General features: G+C 36.4%; 1 protein-coding gene across 1 annotated transcript; it reads left to right on the plus strand.

The window, feature by feature from the left end:
• The first annotated feature begins 4,302 nt into the window (after positions 1-4,302).
• On the plus strand, positions 4,303-18,546 carry LOC116177256 (SCO-spondin-like). Its single transcript, XM_031496175.1, has 26 exons — positions 4,303-4,451; positions 4,508-4,563; positions 8,696-8,881; positions 8,929-9,085; positions 9,133-9,254; positions 9,305-9,400; positions 9,451-9,546; positions 9,593-9,893; positions 10,880-11,043; positions 11,090-11,229; positions 11,284-11,574; positions 11,622-11,784; positions 11,836-12,089; positions 12,134-12,295; positions 12,344-12,530; positions 12,583-12,671; positions 15,967-16,183; positions 16,235-16,308; positions 16,355-16,701; positions 16,751-16,886; positions 16,935-17,116; positions 17,164-17,344; positions 17,400-17,648; positions 17,691-17,831; positions 17,882-18,131; positions 18,179-18,546. Exons 1-26 carry the CDS (start codon positions 4,396-4,398, stop codon positions 18,472-18,474), a joined length of 4,593 nt encoding a protein of 1,530 aa, XP_031352035.1. The 5' UTR covers positions 4,303-4,395; the 3' UTR covers positions 18,475-18,546.

An 18,546-nucleotide genomic window follows, 5' to 3' on the forward strand; every position in this document is an offset into this window, starting at 1 on the left:
ATAATCGAATTACACTCGCGTATGCTCCTCGCAACCCCATACCTCCTTTTGAAGCGGTTAGCCGATTAAGTATCGTACTTATGAGCTTACTACGAGTAAGGTGAGGCCCTATAGTTCTTTGCGTTCTGACCTCTGCAGCTTGGGAGTTTTTGTTTGTTTGCAGATTTATGGATCCAGGAACAGAGCTCACTTCTCTGGATAAGATCTTATTACATTAAGGTAAGCGTCGCTTTATTTGGTTGTATTTGGCACTACACGTGCGCATTTGTGTTCGAAAATTAACTTCTTTGCGGAAACTTCCAGTAATTAATTTAATCGATTTTATTAAGTGTGATTCCTAGATATTTCACTGCCTCTCAAAATTTGACGTATTTTTGGAATAGCAGTGGAGTTCTAAGACCCTTTACCTTTCTTTTTTGTGAAGAGAACTAGCTCTGATTATATCGGGTTGGTAGACAAGGAATATTCCCTACATCATTCTTCGCTTACCCTAAGAGCTGATTGCATCAGTCTGCATAGAGTAGCCTCACATTTTGGGGTTATTAGTATGTGGCCCCACAAATCCTCGTTAAACTGTCAGCTATTTTGTTGAGAGAACCAGTTAACAGGACATGGCTTGTATGTTGCATATTGGTAATACCTGATCGATTGCATAAGGAATGTCTCCACTTTTGAATATTTTCAATAATAGCAGGAGCTTATTTTTTTATTGCAGGGCACTTCCTTTCACTTTTGGTAACGGTTCTGGTAAAGAAAGGTACAGAACGCCCGTTTTGCGTTAGAGCTGCAGAGATAGCAATGCGTCTGAAGTATTTGTATAGACAAGAAGAGGAGATTTCGGATCCACACCTGCGAGTAAGGAGTTATCAATGTCTTTCTTGAGTCTGGCTTCTTTGGATAATGGAAACGATTTACTATTCATCAGAGGACGAATCTTTTCAGTGAATCTTGGGATCCATTTCGAGTGCTGCCTGAAAAAATGCTTTGTCACAAAGTGGAGAAATTTCCAACAAAGGCTTCAAGCGATCAAAGTCTGGTTTGATGGAACCTTCTTTCTTTGGTACCACAAGGAATTTAGTAAGATTTTCGTCTTGTTCAGTTTTATTGCGTCACTAACAGCTGCAGAGGTTTTGACAATTCTATTAGTGTTAGGCATACTTTTGGATAATGTTCAGGACAGTGCGCGGGTGACGAGAACCACCCAGAAGTAGCACTTAAAAGTAGTTCCAGAACGTGTTGAATAATAGTGATTATTAGATAGATAATCAGGATTTTATTTACAGATGAAAGTAATCCTGAAATACCACTGTCTCGATTTCTCGAATATAATCTTTATTTGTTCAGCAGACTTCCTTGGATATAGACTGGAGAGCAGTCACATACTGATCCATTCAGTTGGGAGTTGTTTTTGAGTTGCAAGTTCATGTCTTATATACAGCGACTTTGTATGTTGTGCAATCGTTAGTGTACTCAAATATGGTAGAAGATAAAAAATTTGAAAGTACTTGTAATTGATCTTCAACTTTTGCTACATATACGGATTTTTCGAGTAATCGAATCCAATGAGCCGTAGGACTATCAGGGTTCGAGTAAAATTAGTCTGGTTAAAAGAACTTTTCCATTATTTCTTTTTATTTGATTAAACTGTAATACATTAACCTTTGAACTTTAGGCTTTAATCAAATACAGAAAACAAATCAAAGGTGTCTACATTGTGTTATTGTTTAAACATTATCTGTCATTAATCAATTCTTTTTTTCCATCTTCAAAATGAATAAAATTTAAAAGTTAAGGTGCAGGTAAAGGTGGATTCGTAATTGTTTCCTGTACAAAAACCTAAATACGCCTTATCTCTAAAATAATTAGAAGGGTCCAATGCTGTGACGCACTATTCAGCACCCAGTGTAACGCATCGTGAAATAAGTCCAGAGACTAACTAACAAAATAACATTTGTTTCCCAAAATTCATTTTTATTCATTAACATATTCAAGAGGGTACACTCATTCCAAAGCTTTTCTAACTTTTTGACACCGTGCATGTAAAACAATTTTTCCTTGTCCAGTGTCCTCAAAATAAGCTTCAGTTGCAGCGATGACCCACATGTCATTTGAAGCTTGGTTATTTCGAAAAACGAGTTGATGTAACTCATCTGTGGAACTTATTGAACGATGTATTATTTCCACATGTCAAAATATAAAATAAATAAATAAATAATGAAAATTGCATATTGCGGGATGGATCATTTGAAACAGGCTATAAAAATTTTATACTGTTATTGTTTTTCAGTTAAATATACAACATTATTCTTAAGGTGACAATATTCTTAATGCCACATTTATTTACTTAATATAAACTTTAGCCATTTACCAAACATTCTTGAAGGAATTCAGGGTTCATCCAAAGATTGTTACAGATTTTGTTTAGGTTTTTCAAGACTTTTAATGGGTTTTCATATTCAGGTATTTCTCAAGATTAGCACAAAAATATTTTTTACAAAATATTTTCTGGATTCATAAATTGTTGTAAAACTCGTTCAGAAATTATCTCATATTTTGAGTGATCTATGAATAATTTGCTACGAATCTCCAATCTGAAAAATGGTTAAGAAACCTAGGCAAGTTCTAAACAATTTCTTAAGTATCTACACTTGAAGAATTTCCTATGAATAATCAATAATAATTCTGGGAAGTATACTTTTCCTGAAATTGTGACAAATATTCCCTGGAAGATGCCTGCCTATTATGGATATAAAAATTTTCCGAAGATCCTCGAAAACAACTATAAATACCGTGATACCTACTTGATAAGTATCTCAATATTTAGTGAGTTTGCGAGAATCTTTACAGAATAATCCCTAAAGATATCTTAAGAGTGTCCAAAATTTTGCACACACTTTCAAATCTTGTGAAAAACCTTTACTAATATAATGAATATTTGAAGAGTTGTTAAACAATCTGTACAAAACCTTTCACGATCCTTGAAGAACGAATTGTCGAAGATTCTTTGATGGATTTTTCAGAAATTGATAAACATTTTATATAGTCTTGTGTATTTCTCTAAAAAATATTTCCGTTTTGAACTTGTCCTATATTTTGTTGAATTTATTTTTATTTAATCTCCTTATAATATGATATCTACATTATACCAAATTGGTTGAGTTCAAAAAACTGCTATAAAATGTTTGTCACATTCTGACAAACCGGATGGCTTACATAATATTTCCAACTATGATAAGAGTAACATTAACTGAAAAAGTATTAAAAATGGAGTTGTCTATCTGAAAGATACAGCAAAAACGGTTTAATGGTGTAGGAGTTATAGCTATTGTTTTTAAGTGGCATTACAGTCGTACAAGAGAAATGGTTCCTACTTTCCAGGCTAAAATCAATAGTATTTACAAACACAAAATCCTCCCAAACAAGTTTGTTTCCCATTACGAACTTCCTGGGAAATATTGTTGACACAATCGATGGAGGAGGAAAATCTGAACAGACATTTCCATGGATATTATGTAGTTTATAGACAGGTGTCTGTAAAATCTATGCAATGCACGGATGGGATCATATTCACTTACTGAAGACGGTGTTAGTAACAAATATCTTATCAAATGGTAATGTTTATTCTGATACCATGGTAAATGCACACATTTCCTTTGTAGATAACTTAGTCACGGAAGAGACCTTAATTGTAAACGATACAACAAAAGTTATCAAGGCTACCTTTCTATTTTTAGCATAATTTTGGCGTCTGGTCCATATCAAATTTTATGATTAATGTATACAGTTCACACTTTATATTTACATGTTATTTAGAGTAAACGTCTGAACGATTAATAATTTCCAATACGATCATAGAACGAAACCAAATCTTCAACATGACCCAATAAGATATAGGAAAAAATCAATGTATGTCCTCAAAAAGTTCGACATCTAGGAAGGAATTGACGCTTAGTCATAGAAATCTTTTAAATTGTAAAGCGTAAACATGGCAAAGGGTTTGTAGTGGAAGGGGATGGTTTACAATAGGTTCTTTTGCAAAACACCTTAGTACAGCGATACTATATTTAGTTGCCAATTGAAAACTGCTACGGAAAAAGATATAGGATATTGAAAGAAAGGTTTCCCTGGCCAGGTTAATCCAAAATTTTTGAACGTAAGAATCTCTCTGAATAGAAGAGGTGTTGTCTATCAAATGACAATTAGATAAAAATACCTACTCTCTTAGAACAACATCTCGACCATATTTATTTACGATTGTCACATATCATCTTCCTTTTAACCCCCACTTTTCAATTTATAAACAGTATCCACCTAAAGTATCTATTATAGTGACATTAACTGGTGTAACGAGCTGAAACTTGGAAGACAACGAATCCTTTCGATAAAGCTACCAAAATGCTCCTCTCCAACTGTGGATTGGCAATGGTTGCAACTTTTCTGCATATAATAAGGTAGTAATGTTAAACAAGGTAAACAAAATCGAAGGACTTCCTGGTTTTTGTTTTAGTGTTGCAGAAATGAAGCACAATATTGGAGAGAAAAAAGGCTTCGATTTTTTGGATGGTGAGTGACTTTGACTTTTTTGCTTTGATAATAATATCATGTTCACTGTGTTTACTTGGGTCATCTACATTTGTGTCATCAGTTTAAATATGTCGAAGTTCTTTTTTAAAATCCAAGATATTTTCTAACGATTTGGTTAGGTACTCTAAATTTATCGCGCAAATTTATAGAATGATGAGTATTTTTTCGGGTTCAATCCATTCCCTTACTTATTGGTCATTCTAACATAAATACGTATATGATCACTGTTAGTTTTCTATCAATAAATAATTCAGTTCCATACAGAGTGTCGCAGATCCAGTAACTTACGTATTATTGAAGGTGGTCATTTGATTTTTGCAGTGTTTCCTGGTAAAGAATGTTCTGTATAAGTAAATTTCAAATCTCGTTTCAAATTTACGTAATTTTTTAGGAAATTCACACTTCCATGAATATAGCACTCGTCAATTGCAGGAGTTTAGGGTTGGATGAACCCACCGGGATACCGGGAAAAAAATTCAAAATATTTCTATAATGAACTTATTTAATACAGATTTTAGATAAAATTGAAAAACTAATAAATATTATACGGCCAAACAGCACTATGAGTATTATTATAGACAAGAGCTAGGACAAGAGCCTGTAACACGTTGGCTGTTTATTTATTTATTGTCCCTCTCTTGCTCTTGCCCCTCAACAGGCTTGCGCCCAATTACACAGTGACCCGCATAATCTTTTGAAATGCTGTTGTTGTAATCTTGTTTATATTTTATTGGGTTTTCGGGCCCGCGTATATTTAAAAACGTGTTATTTATTCCTGCATGGTGGCTGTTGAGCTGCACCACACACCTAATTTTAAACAGATTTTATAAAAAAATTTGTTTTTAAAACACTTGTCATAATTGTTCTGCATATCGCATATAATACAGGTTTTTGGATGGAAATTGGGCATGGCTCCCAAAAATTTTCTCGGTTTCTCTACTTCCGTTAACAGATATGAGCCGCTAATATACGTGTACTTCATTTTCCCGGGCCACTTCAAAATGTTCGTCCTACCCTGGCTGGTATCATATAATTGAACTAAAAATTATATAATGAGCCCAGAAAATATGGAGTTCCCTAATTTCATCTTCAACGTTTCGGAAAATTAACAATATTGTATATTTTTCGTTTCTTTATTGAAACAAACATACATTAGCAATCAGAATTACAAAATTTATTCTATGAGCTAATTATTTGATTATACACGGTGTTCAAGATAAAAATGTCTATCATGGGGATCTCCGAAACCATACCACGATGGTCAAATTAGTGAAAATATGCGCAATTACAGAGTTATTATCATGCTTTAAAGAAAACCAGAAAATTTTGATTACTTCCGAAGATATGATAGAAAAACCGAAATTTGCAGATTTTCTTCTTATTTTTTTTGTATTCAAAAAATAAAAAAAACATTCTCATTGTCACTTTTTGAGCTCTATAAGAACTACTATACAAACAAACTCCAGATTAGACTAAAAACAGACTAACAAGCAACACGCACTTACATATATACACATAGAAAGACATATTAGATTTTGCAGAGGTATTCGCTAACGACGTTAACACTATAAAACGGATTTCGGGATGATATCCAAATTTTTAATTATCACTCATTTCATCGGGGAAACTTCACAACAGATTACTTTAATGCACAGACACTCAATGTTGTGCTTTAATTTTGGATCAGTGGCAACATTAATTCAATAATTTCGTCGCGGGAAGTGTTTGATGCAAAATAAAAAGATATCTTTGCGCCATTTTTTGTTTTTTGGTTATGCTTAAATATATTTGGGAGGGTCCAAATGAACGTAGTCTCACATAACGTATTTTTTTACCGGTATCTATGTAAACCGATTCATCTGGTAATGGCTTAATTGCACCACTTGAATTAAAGCACATCACGGTTAAGCCATAAACAAATTTTAAAACATGAAGGGAGGTTAATTTAACGTTTTCAAAAATGACGTTTTTTAACATATTTTTTGTACTATATCACATCTATCATCTCTAGCTCAAATGCGCCGTAAACAGAAATCTTTGAGCTATTATAGTTTTTTTTCTCTCTTTATAGTATACACAGTGTCCAAGATAAGGATGCTTATCATTGTTATTTCGTGAACCATAGAAGATACGATCAAAAATTTCTCCGAAACGAAATGTTGTATTGGAAATCCTTCAACGGTGTCTTGTAGAGCTCAAAAAGTAGCAATGGGAAACTTTTTTTCTTATATTTCTTGTATCTGTTCAAATAACATCAGAAAAAAATTAAAACAAAATCGGAAAATTTCAGTTTATTTATCATATCGTCGGAGTTTTTTGGTTTTCTATAATAATAGCTTCTTAATTGCGCAATTTTTCCTTACATTGTGTTATTTTGCATCAAATCAAGGCATTTTACACTTCACACCCAAAATGAAAGTATGACACGAAGAGCACAAAATTTATTTCCTGTGTATTATATAAATATGTTGGGCATCAGTTTCCCCGATGAAATTAGTGAATAATTAAAAATTTGGGGGAGCTAAATATACTTGACTCCTCTCACATATATTTTCGGATTTCTAAAAAACGAGAATGGAGAATGGAGTAGTTATTATCGGTGGGACATGTGAGCGCATAACGAGCGCAATAATATGACTACCAAATCTCCAAGAGGGGGGGGGGGGCAAGTTAACGCACCCGTTCTTCTGAACAAGGTCTTACATGCCCTCTAGTTCGATTCTATGCAATTACAGTAGACGTACCTACCTATAATACAGTGAACCAAATGGTACGTTAGAAAACAACAAAAACATGTAATATACGAATACGATACATAATAATAATACAGTTTCAGGTTGTATTACAGTTGGATTAATATTAACATTATGAAAAAAAAATCAAATAAACACAAATAAAAATTAACAAAATAACCAAAAATCATTGGTTTGGGTTCGATTCTTATCAATAAATTACAAACAAATTTGTTTTCACAAGCCCATTCGGGGGTCCTTTTTAAAAAATATTACATTGTGAACAAATGGTCATTGTTTTTTTTTAAATTTAAACATTATATAGTCGCGAAAGCAATTGGTTCTTGTTTTCTTATTTACTAGTAATGGAGGAGTCTCAGATATAACTATTGCGTAATTAATCTAATCCTTCATTCAACTATATAACAATCTATTTGGAGCTGAAAGTTGCTATAGTAAAATAATAACCAATTTTTGCAATGGTATATTGGATCTAATAATTTAATTTAATTACGTTTTAAATTGATATACTTTTTCGGTCTTTAGTAAATATCATTGTTCTTATTTTCTTCTTTTTGTAAGAGATTTGTTTTCTAATACGGAGCACATTATTTTTCTTACTTAACTTTTAATATACTATACATATCCCTAAAACTTGTTCATTTTTCATTCGCTGATGTAAATTCTTCCTTTTAATTATTCACATTTGGGGATTCCTCTTCACTTTCATATTCACTTGTTCTGATGTAAACTGGTACCCAAAACTTGGATTTTCGGCAAGAAAGTAAGGTCGTAAAAGTAGCAATTATCCATTTTTCTTTCTTCTTTGATCAGTTTTGGTAGGCTATAACAATATATTCAATTCACAATAATTCCTCAATTTTTTCTTAAACTGAATAATATTTCCGTCCGTCTGTACGTAGGTACTTATATCATCTGCTTATGATTTCAGCTGCTTTACGTTGAAAAGTGCTGGGCAGCTGAAATGTTGGAACACTGGGGAAAATGCGCCTCAATAGATAAAGTAGTCAAGTTACGGTTTCACGAAGTTTGTCATTTTCAGATTTGCTATTCGTCCAATTTTTTACACTTTAGGGGAAATGTGCTAAATTCATCTTCAACTCATCTCAAAGTAAAGAAAAGAAAGCTTATATTTAATGCAGAATGTAGTCTTCAGTGTTTATCCTTTGAAGGGTAAAGTGGCAATTTTCAAGGACTTTTGTTGTTAGTGTATAATATGCAGTTCTTCCACAAGTGGATGGTTACTGACTTTAGAAGCGTAACAACGTACATGTAGCCCGTCTTGGAATTATTATGGTCATTCATACCGACGACCTCCAGGAATTTTGCACTTCTAAAAGACCAAATACTTTTTGCAGGTTGTCTGGGACCACCGCTAGCACCACTATTTGGCAAATTAAAATGTAATCCAGCCGGCTGCCGTGCAGCTTGCAGCAAAGACTACGCATTCCCAAACGGAGAAGAGATGGTACACATGGACTGCGTGAAGGGAGAGTGGATTGTGCGACATAACATATATCCAAAATTACCAGATTGCAACCCCAGTAAGTTGTATCGCACCTATAAATACGCCATTTTAACACGTTTTTAGCGAAATGCGACCCGCCTTGCCTCAACCAAGGAGTTTGCGTGGGTGCTGGAAAATGTAAATGCCCTAAGGGGTTTTCGGGGAAACAGTGCGAAATTGAAGTGAAGGCTTGCGAAAAACCAGCGGACACTGAGAAGCAAACGCATTTGTGTACTTTAACGTAAGTGATCAATTTGTTGCGTTATTTTTGAGATGCCTTCTTTTCAGTGATTGTCGATCTAAGTGCACGGAAGGGTACGAACTTCCAGATGGTTCCACTTCCTTTGAAACTGTTTGCGCAAGTGGAGCGTGGGTGCTTCTGAGTGGTAAACCAGCCCCAAGTTGTGAAGGTATGCTATAACGTACCCGTCCCGAAAGTGACTAAGATTTGTCATTTTAGCCGCCTGCAAACCCACCTGTAAAAATGGCGGGGTTTGTACGAGTCCGAACAAGTGCACATGTCTCCAAGGTTATGAAGGTGGTCATTGCGAAAATGGTAAGCTTAACGCACTGCGTTGCTTTGTATCTAAATCTCAAAATTACCAGCCATTTGTGATCCACCATGCCAAAACAATGGCGTTTGCACTCAACCGAATAAATGTAGCTGTCTCATTGGAATGAAAGGTCCCTGTTGTGAATATAGTGAGTTTCACTAGTGCGATAACTATTTCTACTAAAAGTGTTGCAGACACCGCCGTTGTTTGTTCAGTCGATGATCTGAAGTTTAATGGTCAGCACGAATGCACCGTTACGGATGACTCGAAAGAATGCGTTTTCTCTTGCGCAAAGGGAATGAAGCCTAGCCAACCTTTTGCTGCATTATACAAATGCGGATTTTCCAAAGGGAAATTCCAGCCAGAAAGTGTTCCAAGTTGTGTTCCTGAAGCAGAGCCGACCGCCGAAGGTTCACTTGATGCATCACCGACAAAAGGGAAATGTTATACCTGGAGCGGAATGCATTACAAAACCTTTGATGGGAAAATCTATGGGTAGGTCATTTTGTAATGTACGCACGAAATATGGCGGCACAGTCTTCGGTTGCGAGGCTAACGATTACGGATTTCGGTTCGAACTTTCAATTAACAATGAAATTTTACACGATCTACAAAATCGCGTACGTAATTCAAAACACGCAATCTATAAATCTCCGGGGCCACAATACATAAATTTGCACCAAAGGTTCGATACGCGATCGAAAAAATGCAGCGTTCGGCCTGCATAGATTCTAGAAAGCATATCGCTCTCCCACCAGATTTTCACTTATGTAACTATATACGAAACTATCCCCTTTTTCTGGCCGCAACTCTGTGGAAACCAATACGAATTCCGCATTTTCATCACGTGCTCGGCTTTTCACAAAAGGGAATGCAACTTTAAAGGGCTGTGAGCTGATGGCAACACTGTGAGATTTCGAGTCTTATTTACTTAAACACCCGTTTTTTTTGTATTTTTTCGAATATAAGTTCCGTTCTCTTTCCTTCCGTTTAAAATTCCCTTAACAAACAAGAGCTTTTTTTGTATTCTATTTTACGGTCTTCTAAGAGCTTCTCTCATCATTCTTTAATAACGCCTTCTTTATACTTTGTTCGCGTTTTTATATTGCCTCCGAAATCGAGTTCTTCTTGGTCCTTTCACGCCTCGCGCTTTAATATCTACTTCCTACCGTTTTCAGCTTCCGTTTCTTGTCTTCATTTTCATTCGATTTGATTAGCCTTTTTCTTTACACTTTATTCTCTTTACGCTTTCTCCTTTTACGTCTTTCAACGAATCTCCTTTAGATCTCTTTTACGCCATCTTCACTTTTTGCCTTTGTCCACGTATCATGGTTCTTTCACGTCTTACTTATTCTCGTTTTCATTCTCTATGCCTGCTTTTTTCCGTCTCTCCTACGACCGCTCTCTTTTAGTCTTTATAACATGTAGCGATATTAAATTTGCAATTTTGATGTTTGCAACCCTCTGATTTAATATTGTAGCTTCACATCTCCTTGTCCATACGTTTTGGCCGAAGACGTTGTCGATGACACCTTCAAGATAACAATAGAAAATAGCATGGGATGTGATTTTGCCGTTACAGATAACTGCTCTAAAATCATTAAGATCTACTATGAGGAAATGGAGTACGACTTAAAGCTAATAGGTAAGTACACTTTGAGAAGCAATTAAAAAGTAACACGGTTCTGCAGATGGTACACCCGCAGTCATCTACGGTGACAAACGATTGGATATGCCAGTTGAGCTACGAGGAATAACCATAATGCACCGGGGACCTTTCATTTCAGTCAATATTGATCAGCCGCTTGTAAAGATCAAGTGGGATGGCTATGTAGGTTTTTGGTCTAATAACGATTTCTCTTCGTTTACTATGTTTGCATTGCAGAATTATGTGAAGGTTACGGTAGGACAAGAGTTGTGGAAGAAGACTGGTGGCTTGTGCGGTAAATCAGATGGTCGTGTTAATAATGATATGTCCACAAAGGAGGGAAAGGCAACTGACGATGTTCTCAGTTTTATTCAAAGCTGGCAAATCGATTCTAAAGAGGTAGATAAGTGCGGTTCCCAGGCATCTCAGGAGAACCGATGCCTCGCTTTGAAAGAGGATAAGCAGGATGAAGCGAAGAAGTTCTGTCAGGAATTATTGGGCGATTCCCGTTTTGAAGCCTGCAATGGGGTAAATAGGGCTCTCTCGTCGGATTCATTACATTGCGTATTTTTCAGAGGGTGGACGTGAACCAATTTTTATATTCTTGCATTTGGAGTTACTGTGCGTGTGACAAAGCTGATCCTAAGGAGTGCACATGCGAAACTGTGAATATATACGCAAGGGATTGCATGGAAAATGGCGTAACTGGCTTGGAGGGTTGGCGAACACAGTTTTGTCGTATGGATACTACTTTATTTACTCGGTGATTATTATGAAATTGTGTTTTAGCAATAAAATGCCCTCATGGTAAGACATATTCAGCATGCGCACCGAAAGGGGCCGTATGCGGAGAAGAAGAACAAAGCGCCAAATGCGAGGAAGGCTGCTACTGTCCCGAGGGTATGGTTTTGCACAATGACAAGTGTATTTCTCGAACGGATTGCCCATGCAAATTCCGCGGGAAGGAGGTTCTCAGTGGAATCTCCGTCAGTAAAGGGTGTAATGTGTGCACTTGTAAAGAAGGCAATTTTGAATGCACTAAAGTAAGTTATGAAGTTCTGGATTCATCATTACAACGCTATTGTAGAGAGAATGCAAAGCTCGATGCTCTTCAGTTGGCGATCCCCACTACATGACGTTTGATGGCAAACGTTACGATTTTATGGGCCACTGCATGTATTATTTGGTCAAACATGCCAACTTCAGTATCATCGCGGAAAATATTCCTTGTACAGGAACAGTTGAAGAGGTAATAAGGCTAAATCATTGACGAATTACAATACAAAAACGTTTTCAGATGGCCAATTTGCGCTCAAACTCCGAGTTGCCCTCGTGCACAAAATCTGCAATTATAGAATACGGTGGACATAAGATACACCTTAATCAAAATTTTGAAGTTATAGTCGATGGGATTTACATAAGGGAACTTCCGTTTGCGATCGATGGGGTTACAGTTCGCCACGCTTCATCAACGTTTATACTAGGTGCGCCTACATGGTGCGAATGGGGCAGAAATTTTACTCATTTTGATTTCAGCCGAACTACCTATCAATGTACAGGTGACTTGGGATGGAAGTAGCCGCTTATTTGTAGACGGATCATCGGCTCTGTATGGAGAAACAAAGGTACGTGGCAATAAATCTATTTGCGCCAAGAAGTGAGTTCCCCAAAATTACTTTGTACCAGCGCCAGTGCGCTTTCTGAGTTTGTAAAAATACTCGTACTCCCATAATTGATATATAAAGGAGAGACATAACTAAATGGGAGTACGACCAAAATTGTGATCTGGACGAAATATGGTATCTGAGAATTGTCCAAGATTAAAATAAACGAATTCGAGGAAACTCTCAGAACAACTTTTCCATTCTTCTCGAAACTTTCAAAAATTCGTTGAATCGCTCATCTCTACTACTATCTGGAATGCATTGACACCAGAGCTGGGCAGAATACTCTTTCAAAAAGTATTTGAATACTAAATAGTAAATACTTTACACAAATCAAAGGTATTTGAATACTAAATACTTTCACGTCCAGCACATAAGCGAATACTAGATACAGATACATTGAAAAGTATTCAAATACTTAAAAAAATAAGTATTCAAATACTTTAGAATGTATTCTAATACTATCAAAGGTATTCGAATACTTTGAAAAGTATTTCATTATCTTACTTTGAAAAGTATTCGAATACAGTAAAAAGTATTCAAATACTTGTCACTCAAATGCATTAAAAATTTAAAATAGTATACTAGATAAAAGGCTTAATACTACTTAAAAAATCAAGTTATACTTTGTATGGGGTTAGCTTTTTTTATATTTCTATTGTTATATACAAATTTAAGGGGAGTAAAACCGTATTATTATTATATTATTATCACAGATATACGTAAAGAATGGTCTTAGGATATAAGAAAGGTCCCTATTGTTTTTAAGTTACGTAGACTATCGAGTTCGGTATTCAGATGTATCGGATTTTTATATTTGATTTTGTGACAATGGAAACTTTCCCTAAACATTTGTAAATTGTTCTCAAATATTTGAATAACTTAAAAGTACTGCCCTTTTTTTTGAGGCCGGAAAAAATTGTCTGAGATCGAGATCGATCGAGAGTTCATAATTTCAAACAGTTTGAAGATTGGGCTACTATTTCAAAAGTTACAGCCCTTTGAATTTTCTTTCGAAATTGGTTTCTAGTCTATAACTTTTGATTGAAAAATCTAATCGAAAAAGTACGAATTGTTTTGGATTCTACGCACCAAAATTAATAAGAAAAAGTGTTTTCCCGAGAAATTTTGGTGTAGTCGATTTTTGGAAAAAAAGGAAGGTTATACACTGCCTTTTTTTGAGGCCCGCAAAAAAAATTGTCTCAGATTGACCCGGAAAAAATTTTCTTATAGAATGTGGCCTGTAGAGTCCATAATTTCAAACAGTTCTAAGATTGGGCTACTATTTCAAAAGTTACAGCCCTTTGAATTTTCTTTCGAAATTGGTTTCTAGTCAATAACTTTTGATTGAAAAATCTAATCGAAAAAGTACGAATTGTTTTGGATTCTACGCACCAAAAAGTGTTTTCCCGAGAAATTTTAGTGTAGTCGTTTTTTGTTAAAAAAATAAAGGTTAAGTTTTCAAATACTATGCGAGGTATTCGAATACTTTACGAAGTATCCAAATACTTTGCGAAGTATTCGAATACTGAATATTTGTGAAAGTATTTGGGTTACAAAAACAAATACTGCTTCCATAAAAGTATTTAATTACAAAGTATTTGAATACTTTAAAGGATTTGAATACTAAAATGTATTTTTGTGAAAGCGTTTCGAAATTGACAAATTTTGATATTGATTAGAATTTCGAAATGACGCTCCTTTAGGCACTAGTGCGTAAACGTGAAAGTTTTAGGCACTGGTGCCTAAAAATAAAAATGAAACATTAAAATCAATGTTGTCGTAGATCTTTTCGTACAAATGTTTCGATTTTTCGGGTACTAACGTGGATAGCGCAGCTTCAGCAGCTTGTTCAATATCCTAAGACTCGTCAATATCACTCATTTGAAGTAATTTTTTCGCAAAACTTTGCGGGAAAGACGGCAACACGTTCACGTTCTACCTTAACGTCACACTTGACATTAAATAATTCATAAACGATGCCTTAGAAACAGATTGCCTGCCTACTTTTCAGAATGTTTAAAAATACTATCTAATAAAATTATAAAATTATCATACTCCGCTTTCACAAAAAATCTTGTATATAATTCGTTACGAAACGATGTCTTTTAGTCACTAGACGTGTTGTCCAACGAGGCAAATGGACAATTTTCACGTCGCATGCCTAAAAGACACTCATTTCGCAACTTATTGTATAAATAGCTATTACAAAATCGAATACTGCCCAGCTCTGATTGACACTATCTTATGACCTTCTGATATCCTCAAAAGTGAGCAGAAACCGCCTGAAAGCTTCCTCAACTTTCCAACCCTGCACGATAACCCTCTGAACTTCAATAAATTTATTAATTCCTATAAAGCGGTTTTACAGTCCATGAAAACTGAACGCTTTGGAACCCTCGAAACTCTCTACAACCGTTTCAAACTCTGAAATTCTAATATCTTATCCAAATCTTTTAAATTTAAACCTTTGAAGGTCTCTTAAGTTTCTCTAAACCACATTTGAACCTAGCCCTCTAAAACACCAAACCTCTGAAAATTTATGTAAGCCTTAAAATTCCGAAACTTCCTCAATCCCCCTGTTAAAATATATTTTTGATTCTTTCCGAAATGTAACAGTTAGTTAGATTATAAGGATTGAAAACCCTGATTCGTACTAAATAAAATGGATCCTCTACGGCATTGGTCAAAATTTTCCTATCGCCATTAATTTTAACCACGGCTAGCTCTGTAATAAAATTTTCCACGCACTCTTACAACTTTACATTACATTCCCTTTCGCCAAATAAATGACTGCACGGAACATCCTCGAATGTCGCTTTAAGTTGTGGTTATCTGCATGAGTCGCGTAATTGCACTGATCACAAATTTTTGAGGAAGTTGCGTGTTAAAAGGTGACGCCCTAAACGAATGTTATTAATTTTAGCGTAATTACACTGATTGCAGCTGTTGTTTAAAGCGGGGTGTATTAACCTCTTAATTAAACACTATACAGTTTTAAAATGGGCGTTTAAGCACTGTAACAATTTTTATTTTATTGTAATATTTACAATAATAATATTATTTAATAGTTTATTTATCAAGCCCTTTCTTTTTTTTTTAAATGGGACCCACCCCCTGCGCTTTTCTATGGGATCATTGCCCTTTGCTCTTTTTTTTTGAAATGGGACTAATCGCGATTGGTAGGATTTTTGTCTCTTGCTCTTCCCCAATGTATCTTTCGTCGAGCGCTAACCCCTAACTGTTTAACTTTCAGGGGCTCTGCGGAACATTTAATAATAATAAAGATGACGATTTCCTCATGCCAGATGGAACCATAGAAGTAAACGAAGTGCGTTTTGGTAACTCGTGGAAAACGGATCCGACCTGCGGCGATGCAAGCGAGAATGTGGAACACCCATGCGTCCGAAACCCCAAAAATAAGGCAGCCGCCCAAAAGAATTGCAAAATGATCAAGTCCAAACTTTTTGCAGGTATACGGGTTATCCCCCTTTTTAACTTATATAATGCGGTTCTTTCCGTAGATTGCCATTGGGAAGTGGACCCTGAAACATTCTACCAGGAATGTCTGTTTGATGTGTGCTCCTGCGAATTAAAGGTATGAAAGAAAGCGTAATAAGAGTAGTGGTGAAAATGTGTTTTAGTTACCGAGATGCTTCTGTCCAATGATAGCGTCGTATGCAGCCGAATGTGCGAGAAAGGGGGTCGATGTTGAGTGGAGAACAAAGGTGAAAGGGTGTGGGGTGCAGTGCAAATCGGGACAGGTGTATCAAGCTTGCGGAAATCCGTGCGCACGTAGCTGCCCTCAAATAGCAAAACAGGAGGAATGCCAACCAGAATGCGTCGAAGGATGTAATTGTCCCGTCGGCCAAGCCTTGAACCAGCAAGGCACGTGCGTACCGATTGCGTCTTGCGAGTGCGAAATGGATGGAGCCATCTTTCCAGCGGGTCACGTCGAAACAAAAAATCTTGAAGATACTCTGCTTTCTTGGTACGGGTGTTTTATTTTTGGGTAAGGGTTCCTAATTATATGCTTACAGTACATGTGAGAATGCTTTGTGGTCATGCAAACCCATACCGCGCACCGAAATATTCACACTTTCTCTGAAAGAGACGTGCTCGCTCGACGATAAGAAGTATACCTTATGCGCAGCAACTGAGCCAGTGACTTGCAAAGTAAGCAAAAAGAAACCTGTAAATCCGCCATAAACATTTATTCCCTAGAATATGCACAAAGAGATTGCTCCCCCTCCCAAAGAGACTTGCAAGGAAGGATGTGAGTGTCCACCTGGTCGTGTTCTCGGTGAAGACAATGAAACATGCGTGCAACCCACCGACTGCCCTTGTTTCTACGGTGGGCAAAGTCATGAAGAAGGTCATGTCGTTAAGGATGAATGCAATTCTTGGTATCTACTTAATAAGCGTTAAACTATTTTCTATCATTAGCTTTTAGCACTTGTAAGGATAACAAATGGATTTGTACCGATAATAAATGTCCGGGATTATGCAGCGTTTGGGGTAATTCCCACTTTAAGACATTCGATGGTAAAGAGTTCGATTACCAAGGGCAGTGCGACTATGTTTTAACTATGGGTGAGGTGGAGAAAGTCGGAAGTTTTCAAGTGAACATACAGGTAGGTACCTACCATAACGAAAAATACTCGGAAAACTATTTCGATTTCTTGACAGAACGAACCTTGCGGGTCTAGCGTTAGCTGTTTGAAATCTGTTACCATTTCAATTAATGATGGAAACGGCGAAGAAACTGTGGTGCTAAGTAGTGGAAGTCCAATTCCTGACGCGTCCTCGAACAAACAAATACATCTCCACGATCTAAGTCACTACGTAATTGCCAACCTGCCCAAATTTGGCGTGATGATAACGTGGGATAAAGGAAATCGTGTATATGTATCGCTAGAACCCGAGCTGCACGATAAGGTAACTAGCAAAATGGTAATTCTGAGTTTAATTTTTTACTAGGTGAAAGGATTGTGCGGAAATTTCAACGATTACAGGCCAGATGACTTCAAAAACCCCGAAGGAGTGCTTGAAGATTCAACGGAAAAGTTTGGCGACTCTTGGAGTTTACAACCACAATGTCCTACAGCGGAAAAAATCACCGTAACTTTAATTGTAAAAGCCTAACCTGGGTTGCTAAACGTTCTTTTTAGGACACGTGCGAGAACAAATCTAGCCGAAAGAAGTGGGCTAATAAAATATGCGAATTATTAAATTCCGCTCCTTTCTCCCTTTGCCATGACAAAGTTTCGGTGGGGCCTTACGTAAAAAAATGCATATTCGACGCTTGTGGATGTGATGAAGGCGGCGACAGTCATTGCGTGTGCACAGCCTTCGCGGCTTACGCATATGAATGTAACAGAAACGGAATTTCCATACATTGGAGAACTCCAACCTTATGCCGTAAGCCACAGCCTTGATAGCTTGGAATTTTATGCTTTCGGTTTCAGCAATGCAATGTGACTCTACATGCTCACATTACGACCCTTGCATTAGCATATGTCCCTCTAAAGATGATGTAAGTCCGTACGTTTACAAGAAGCAGAGCCATTTGTGTGGAAAAAAAGACGTATGTCTCGAAGGGTGCAAAGCAAGATCATGTTCCGCTCTGGCAACCGTAAAACTGCCTTGTATGGTCATTGAAGGAAAGGTATTCTACGAAGGTGATCTAATAGAGGAGAGCGAATGTCGCGCGTGTCACTGCTGGGGTGGTAAAAAGGAATGTCAGTGTATCGCTGGGATATAAATATACTTTAGTTTTCTTTATGGATATAGGTACTTTTACCTTTATATAACGAAAATAAATTAATTAGATTTA

The sequence above is a fragment of the Photinus pyralis genome, unplaced genomic scaffold (genome assembly GCF_008802855.1).
Source record: "Photinus pyralis isolate 1611_PpyrPB1 unplaced genomic scaffold, Ppyr1.3 Ppyr1.4_LG7, whole genome shotgun sequence".
Lineage (NCBI taxonomy): Eukaryota > Metazoa > Arthropoda > Insecta > Coleoptera > Lampyridae > Photinus > Photinus pyralis.

What these genes read in the sequence shown, in the direction of transcription:
- LOC116177256 (XM_031496175.1), top strand. Translation starts at nt 4,396, where the DNA reads ATGCTCCTCTCCAACTGTGGATTGGCAATGGTTGCAACTTTTCTGCAT. An exon ending in AGATCAAGTGGGATGGCTAT is followed by an intron (nt 11,230 to 11,283) that starts GTAGGTTTTTGG and finishes TTTGCATTGCAG; the next exon opens with AATTATGTGAAGGTTACGGT. An exon ending in CTCTGTATGGAGAAACAAAG is followed by an intron (nt 12,672 to 15,966) that starts GTACGTGGCAAT and finishes TTTAACTTTCAG; the next exon opens with GGGCTCTGCGGAACATTTAA.